This window comes from Mandrillus leucophaeus, unplaced genomic scaffold (genome assembly GCF_000951045.1).
Source record: "Mandrillus leucophaeus isolate KB7577 unplaced genomic scaffold, Mleu.le_1.0 Scaffold245, whole genome shotgun sequence".
NCBI classification, from domain to species: Eukaryota; Metazoa; Chordata; class Mammalia; order Primates; family Cercopithecidae; genus Mandrillus; species Mandrillus leucophaeus.
The window spans coordinates 494,115-502,621 of record NW_012102532.1 but is presented as its reverse complement, the minus strand read 5'-3'; the positions used below and the strand labels follow the sequence as shown (position 1 = coordinate 502,621).

The 8,507-nt window shown below is 49.6% G+C and overlaps 1 protein-coding gene across 2 annotated transcripts in view; it reads left to right on the top strand.

The window, feature by feature from the left end:
- The window catches only part of SCNN1A (sodium channel, non voltage gated 1 alpha subunit), a 34,347-nt gene that overhangs the window by 21,960 nt on the left and 3,880 nt on the right, over window positions 1-8,507 (top strand). For both annotated transcript variants that reach the window (XM_011982941.1, XM_011982942.1), the window contains 4 exons: window positions 3,691-3,794; window positions 4,136-4,299; window positions 4,722-4,820; window positions 5,012-5,129. In XM_011982941.1, the coding sequence (XP_011838331.1) occupies window positions 3,691-3,794; window positions 4,136-4,299; window positions 4,722-4,820; window positions 5,012-5,129 (485 nt within the window). The remainder of the gene's footprint in view (window positions 1-3,690; window positions 3,795-4,135; window positions 4,300-4,721; window positions 4,821-5,011; window positions 5,130-8,507) is intronic.

Here is an 8,507-nt window from a genome sequence, read left to right as displayed (position 1 = left end):
AGCCTCCCAAAGTGCTGGGATTACAGGCGTAAGCCACCGTGCCCGGCCACCACGACTTGTTTTTAGAACATTTTCCTCACCCCAGAAAGAAACCCTGTACCCATTAGCAGTTCTTCCCCATTTTCTCCCCTCCTCCAAGCCCTGAGAGCCACTCTTCTGCTTTCTGTCTCTATGGATTGCCTATGGTGGACGTTTCACATAAATGGAATCTTACAATATGTGGCCTTTTGTGAGTGGCCTCTTTCACTTAGCATAACGTTTTCAAAACTTATCCATGTTGTAGCTGGATCAGAACTTCATTTTTATGGCTGAATACTATTACATTGTGTAGATATACCACTTTTTTTTTTTTTTGAGACAGGTTCTCACTCAGTCACTCAGGCTGGAGTACAGTGGCATGATCAGACCTCACCGCAGCCTTGATTTCCTGGGCTGAAACGGTCTTCCTGATTCAGCCTCCCAAGTAGCTGGGACTACAGGCTCAGGCCACCATGCCCAGCTATTTTTTTTTTTAATTTTAGTGGAGACTAGCTCTCACTATGTTGCCCAGGCTGATCTCTAACTCCTGAGCTCAAGCCATTCTCCTGCCTTGGCCTCCCAGAGTGCTGGGATTATAGGTGTGAGCCACCACGCCCGGCCCACATTTTTGCTTATCCATTCTCAGTTGATGGACATTTGGATTGTTTCCACTTTTTGGCTATTATGAATAATGCTGCTGGGAACGTTCCTGTACATGTTTTTGTATGGATCTATGTTCGTATTTCTCTTGGGTGTTCACCTACGAGTGGAACTGCGGGGTCATGTGGTAACTCTATATTTAACATTCTGAGGAACTGCGAGACTTTTCCAAACGGCTGTACCATTTAACGTTCCCAACAGCAATGTATGAAGATTCATTTTTTTTTGAGATGGAGTCTCGCTCTGTCGCCCAGGCTGGAGTGCAGTGGCGCGATCTCGGCTAACTGCAGGCTCCGTCTCCCAGGTTCACGCCATTGTCCTGCCTCAGCCTTCCAAGTAGCTGGGACTACAGGCGCCCGCCACCTCGCCCGGCTAGTTTTTTGTATTTTTAGTAGAGACGGGGTTTCACCGTGTTAGCCAGGATGGTCTCGATCTCCTGACCTCATGATCCGCCCGTCTCGGCCTCCCAAAGTGCTGGGATTACAGGCTTGAGCCACCGCGCCCGGCCCAGCAATGTATGAAGATTCTAAATTCTCTACATCCTCCTCATGTTGTTTTCTGTGTTTTCGACTTTAGCCATCTTAATGAATCCCTGTAATTGTGCTAGTGAGCTAATACAGCTCTTACTAAGGCTAAACACCATTCTAAGCATAATTTCATGCTCGACACCCCTGTGAGGTTGATATTTTTATTATCCCCATTTTACAGCTGAGGAAACTGAGGTACAGATTAAGTAAGTAACTTGTTTGGTCCCACATCTAATACTTGTTAGAGCCCCAGGATTCAAATACAAGGAATTTAATTCTGGAGTCTGTGCTCTTTTTTTTTTTTTTTTTTTTTTTGGAGATGGAGTTTCGCTTTTACTGGCCAGGCTGGAGTGCAATGGCGCAATCTCAGCTCACCACAACCTCTGCCTCCCAAGTTCAAGTGATTCTCCTGCCTCAGCCTTCTGAATAGCTGGGATTACAGGCATGCACCACTATGCCCAGCTAATTTTGTATTTTTAGTAGAGATGGGGTTTCACCATGTTGGCCAGGCTGGTCTCAAACTCCTGACCTCAGGTGACCCCACCCCCCTCGGCCTCCCAAAGTTCTGAGATTATAGGCATGACCCACCGCGCCCGGCTGAGTGTGCTCTTAACCACCACATTATACTGATTCTCATAGGCCACTATATTAATGTGCTTAGTGTGTATCTCTATGTGTTTTTGCAAAATCTGTATTTAATTTACATAAATGGTACTGTGTTATAGATCCCATTTCACCTCTTACTTTTTTTTTTTTTTTGAGACAGAGTCTCACTGTAGAGTGCAGTGGTGCAATCTCAGTTCACTGAACCTCCCAAGTTCAAGCGATTCTTCTGCCTCAGCCTCCTGACTAGCTGAGGTAATAGACGCCCGCCACCACACCTGGCTAATTTTTGTATTTTTGGTAGAGACGGGGTTTCACCATGTTGGCCAGGCTGGTCTCGGACTTCTGACTTCAACTGATCCACCCGCCTCAGCCTCCTCCCAAAGTGTTGGAATTACAGGTGTGAGCCACTATGCCCCGCCACTTTTTATTTATTTAATTCAACGAAGCTCTATGCTTTAAAATCCATCCATGTTGCTCCACCTCACCTGCTGATTGAACCTGTGCCTGCTTTCCATGGGGGTGGCACCCACCACATTGTGCTTGTCCCCTCTCTGTGTGCAAAGGGCTCTCCAGCCTTCAGGACTGGCCACTTCTGTAGCCTCTCCTTCAGTCCTTCCCTGCATCTAATCTGGGTTCTAGAAGTGCTGACTTCCCAGTACCTCCTAGAATGGGCACCAGTATGTCATGCCTCTGTGCCTGTGTTCTTCAAGGGCCAATGGAATATCCCGGATCATCTGGTTCCAATCTCATCATTTCACAGAACCATCCTACATTTTACAGAGGAGGAGAATAAGCTTAGAAACAATGACTTGCTCAAGGCCGTACAACCAGAACCCCACTCCTTATCTCTGGCCAGCCTCTTCTCCCTCTTCTCTTTATTCCTCCTCTGCTGCTCACTGGCCGAAGTCCCCTTTCCCTCTTTGCCCTGCTCCCGTCATTAGCTCCAAGATGGCAGGGTAGCAGAACACAGATCCTCTCTGCGCTGTGTGGCACACGTGCTGTGCTTTACCCCACACAGGCTCCCTGTTCTGGAACCTGTGGTTTGCTGTGAAGTTGCAGTCCTACTGCAGCCGTGATGCCTCTGTGATTGCATTCTCTCTGTCCCCACACCTGTCACAGATGAGTTTTGGACCTACCATTCTGAGACATGCCGATGCAAGAGGCTGCCCGGAAACGCTTGGTACTGATTGTCCTCCCCTCAGCTCTGTGCTCACCACTGCTCACACTTTCTCCTTTAACCCTGCTCCCCTCCACCTCCCCACTTCATTCATTCATTCATTCGTTCATTCCTCACTCAACAACTATTTATTAATCATCTCCTCTATCTCCTAGATGACAGGAACTATGCAGCTAACCTAGAGATGACACAGAGATGAATGAGATGTGGCTGCTGTTATCAAGGAGCTCATGATTCAATGGGGAACTAACATTTAGACACATGGGCAGTTAGGGACATGCAAGAATCTTTGTAGTGCAACAAGAGAGAAGTTACAAGGCAGCACGGAAGTCAAGGCCGGTAAGCCTAGATGGCCTGGTGAGAGGAGCCTGGGCTAGAAGGTAGATGACCTAGGTGTGAACCCCCAGGCTCATCATCGCAGTGGGACCTTGGGCCGGCTGTTGGAGCTCTCTGAGCCTTAGCTTCCTCCTCTGTGATATGAGGATGCGACTCTCACAGGCTGTTGGTTGGAGTGACTGAGGGAGTGTGAGTAAAGCTCTCAGCATTGTGCCAGCACATGGTAGGTGATCAGGAAACAAACGACTCTGAAAGCCCAAGTCCTGTAGGAGTTTAAGGGAGTGGAGAATTCTCTCTGCCTCATCTCCCTGCTCCCTGGACCACCTACACTTTCCTCTCTGACCCTACTCTCTCTTTCCTGATAAGGAATTACTCTCACTTCCACCACCCAGTGTATGGAAACTGCTATACTTTCAATGACAAGAACAACTCTAACCTCTGGATGTCTTCCATGCCTGGAGTCAACAACGGTGAGCAACTCCCCGCTTGCTCCATGGCGCCCACTGCCTCAGCCACTCCCGTGTACTTACCTTGAGCTCACCTCCTAGAACTGCTGGGAGGGGTCCCCTGTGCTCTCTCTCCCCAACAGGTGCCACATAGTCCGTTCCAGGCATGAGAGGAATCCTGTCCCAGGTCTTCCTCCTGCCTCCAGATTCCAGCCCATGGGTTGCCAGGTCCCTTTGTGGGTCTTCCTGAACTTGCTCCTCTTGCAGTGTTGGAGACTGGGCAAGGAAAGGAGAGTGGATTTCCATCTTCTAACTCTTCTCCAGGATTCCCGCCTCTGCCAACTCTGCTCTCTCTGCACCCCTAGGTCTGTCCCTGATGCTGCGCACAGAGCAGAATGACTTCATTCCCCTGCTGTCCACAGTGACTGGGGCCCGGGTAATGGTGCACGGGCAGGATGAACCTGCCTTTATGGATGATGGTGGCTTTAACTTGCGGCCTGGCGTGGAGACCTCCATCAGCATGAGGAAGGCAAGGATGCTGACTGGGAGGCCTGGAAGGAGAGCCTCAGATTGCAGAGGGGCAGGGGGGAGGCATGGGAGGCTGCGGAGGGAGAGCGTGTGGGGTGGGCCTTGAGCATGTGGAGGTCTTCAGGAGCAGGAATGAGGGGCAGAGGGGCTGGCACTGGGAAGTAAGGCCCTGCAGGGTGGACCTTGGGGGACAAGTGCTGAGAAGGCATTCAGGGCATGCTTAGGATTTCTGGGGATGCTCTGGGCCCAGTGGCCTTGAAACGAGCAGTGGGTAGGCATGAGGTGGCTGGAGGCATGTATTGAGAGGGTGAGGCTGGTAGGAGGGGCTGGCCGGTGTGAGATACAACCTGGAACTGAGGGAAGGGAGAGAACCCGGAGGCACTTGCTCTGTCCTCTGATCTCTTGGTGTATGTGGGTTCATAGGAAGCCCTGGACAGACTTGGGGGCGACTATGGCGACTGCACCAAGAATGGCAGTGATGTCCCTGTCAAGAACCTTTACCCTTCAAAGTACACGCAGCAGGTGAGGCCCAACCTGCTTCTGTGGCAGCCACTCCCAGGCCTGCCCTGGCTGGTCCTGCAAAGCTGGAGGGATTGTGTGTGTGTGAGAGAGAGGGAAACTGGGGGGTGGTGGAAAGAGGATGGAGGCTCTGTGCAGAGAACTGCTGAGTTCAGTCCCGAACCCCCTCTCCTCTCCACCCTCCTCCCTTCCAGGTGTGTATTCACTCTTGCTTCCAGGAGAACATGATCAAGGAGTGTGGCTGTGCCTACATCTTCTATCCGCGGCCGCAGAAGGTGGAGTACTGTGACTACAGGAAGCACAGTTCCTGGGGTGAGACTCCAGGGAGTCCCTGCCCTGCCCTACTGACCCCAGTACTCACTGAGGCGCTTCTTCCTGTCAGTCCCCTGTTTGTGGGGATGACTTCTGGCTGGGATCACATCCCACCTGCTGGGATGAGTCCTCCCTTGCTCTTGTTTTTCAGCCTTTAGTCTCTGCCTCTGTCAGTTTTCGTCACCCTCAGTCTCTCCTCTCTTTTTTTTTTTTTTGAGACGGAGTCTCGCTCTGTCACCCAGGCTGGAGTGCAGTGGTGCAATCTCAGCTCACTGCAAGCTCCGCCTCCCGGGTTCACGCCATTCTCCTGCCTCAGCCTCCCAAGTAGCTGGGACTACAGGCGCCCGCCACCTCGCCCGGCTAGTTTTTTTGTATTTTTAGTAGAGACTGGGTTTCACTGTGTTAGCCAGGATGGTCTCGATCGCCTGACCTCATGATTCGCCCGCCTCGGCCTCCCTCTCTCTTCTGTTTCTTTCCTCCCTCTCAGTGTTGCCGTCTCTCTGTTTTGGCCTTTGTGTGTTTGTCAAGGAACTGTCCCATTTAAAACAACCTGCAGCAGAAGGAAGAAGAGCACCCGAGAAAACCTCCAGCCATTCCTCACTGGCTGCTGAGGTTTCCGTGCACACTCTGCCCGCAGCTTCCCTGCTCAGTGCCCAGGGTGCTTAGCTGGGCAGGCTCCACAGGGGCTGGGTAGGGTACACAACACTTCCCTGGGGCGCAGGAAGAAAATATTAGAAGTTACATGGGTCTGTCTCGTTCCTTCACATTTTCCATCTTATGTGCTTTAGAATGGACGTACTGTATCCATTCAACAGTAGAGGTATGTAATTTATAAATCAAATATGTATATTGGACCTGCTTATTTAAGATTTTTTTTTTTTTTTAACCTGAACAAGGGCACAATCAATAAAGTTTGAAGCACCTTGGAATCTCCTCCTTATCCTGGTGTAGGAGTAGACAAATCTCTTTCCTTTGGACTACAGCTGAGTTGTTTAGCAGGGAAGCTGTGTGCCAGGAAGCTGAGAGAGAAAGAAAATCACAAAAATAAAATATGGAAGCTGCAAGGGTTTGCATTCCTGGAGTGCATGCTCTTCCCCAGCACAACCAGCCTGTTCCCCCTGCAGTTCCTCTTCCCAGGGCTCTCCCCTGGGCCCAGCTTCCCACAGGGTGGGCCGAGGGCCATCCCGGGAGGTGACATGGTAGCGGACACTGGAGACACGGAGGCCTCAAAGGCAACGGATTGTCTCACCCCAGAGTTCAGCGTCCATCCCTACCTTGTTCCTGTCTGTGGTGACTTTTCCACTTCTGTCCTTCCCTGGGCTGGCTCCGCAGTTCTCTTCTGCCTGGACTTTCCAGTCGTGGCCTCCTGGTTCCTGTCTCTGACCTTAGAGGAGTGTAGCACATCAGAACTGGGGGAAACCCAAAGGCCATCTGGCCTCACCTCCTTTCTCAGATGAGCAAATTGAGGTCCAGGGGGAGGATGTGACATGTCCCAGGGTATACAGGACCGGGACAGAGGGGATGCCACCCGGGATTTCTCCCTCCCCTCAAATAATTATTTCTATGTCGTGGGTTTGCACATCTGTGAGTGAAAAATAACAATATTGATTGCTGAGAAGTTGTGAGGATGAGAGAGGAAGTAAGGCTAAAAACACAGTCTGCTGCATTTCCTAGGGCTTACTTCCCCGGAGGAGAGGACCAGCTGCTTCCCCTTCTTCCAAAGATCTCCAACCCTGGTAGGGATTTGGGTCAGAAATGAAGAAGGACTTCGGACTGAGGAACTAAAAGTAGCAATAATGACAAAATAACCTTACTTAGAATTTGGGAAATAGGGGAGGACGGGAATCTGCAGTTCCATTATTCTTTTTTTTTTTTTTTTTTTTGGTAATAGCTTTATTGAGATAATTTATATCCCATAGGATTCACTCATTTAAAGCGTACAGCTTCATTTTAGTCAAATTTTAGTTTTTAGTTTTAGGTTTTCAGTATAGTCCCAGAGTTGTGCAATCATCACCACCATCAATTTTGGAATATTTTTAGTGTTCCCAAAAGAAACCTTGTACTCACTCAGGCCGGGCATGGTGGTTCATGCCTGTAATCCCAGCATTTTGAGAGGCCAAGGTGGGCAGATCACTTGAGCCCAGGAGTTCGACACCAACCTGGGCAACATGGTGAAACCCTGTCTTTACAAAAATTAGCTGGGCATGGTGGTGCACACCTATAGTCCCAGCCACTTGGGAGGCTGAGGTGGGAGAATCACCTGAGCCCAGGAGGTCGAGGCTGTAGTGAGCCATGATCAGGCCACTGCACTCCAGCCTGGGCGATGGAGTGAGACCCTGTCTCAAAAAAATAAATAGATAAACCTTGTACTCATTAGCAAATCCCAAGCTTCCCTCCCCTCTTCCACCACTGCCAGCCCTTGGGCAACCACGATTCTTTCTTTCTCTATGGATTTGCCTATTCTGAATCTTTTTTTTTTTTTTCCAGAGACAGAATCTCCCACTGTCGCCCAGACTGGAGTGCAGTGGCGTAGTCTTGGCTCACTGCAACCTCCGCCTCTCAGGTTCAAACAATTCTCCTGTCTCAGCCTCCCAAGAACCTGGGACTACAGGCACATGCCACCACGCCTGGCTAATTTTTATATTTTTTAGTAGAGAGGGGGTTTTACCATATTGGTCAGGCTGGTCTTGAACTCCTGACCTCAGGTGATCCACCTGCCTCGGCCTCCCAAAGTGCTGGAATTACAGGTGTGAGCCACCGCGCCCGGCCATTCTGAATCTTTCATACAGATGGAATCTTAGAGTGTGTGACCTTCGTGTCTGCCTTATTTCACTTAGCATAATATTTTCAAGTTTCATCCATATTGTAGCAATAGCAGTGCCTCATTCCTTTATATGGCTGAATAACAACACTCCCTTGTATGGATAGACCACACTTTGTTTACCCATTTATCAGTTAGTGGACATTTGTGTTGTTGCCACTTTTTGGTTACTGTGAATAATGCTGCTGTGAGCATTTGTGTACAAGTTTTTGTGTGGACACATGTTTTCCATTTTTTTGCGTATATACCTAGGAGCGGAATTGCTGGGTCATACGGTAATCTATGTTTAACCTTTTCTGAGGAGCTGCCAGGCTGTTTTCCAAAGGGACATCACCATTGTACATCCCTAGCAGCAGTATATGAGGTTTTCAGTTTCTCTATATCCTGCCAGTTCTTGTTATTGTCTTTTTAAATTTAAATTAAATTTAATTTAATTTTTGAGAAGACTTACTCTGTTGCTCAGGCTGGAGTGCAGTGGCACGATCTTGGCTCACTACAACCTCCACCTCCTGGGTTCAAGCAATTCTCCTGCCTCAGCCTCCCAAGTAGCTGGGATT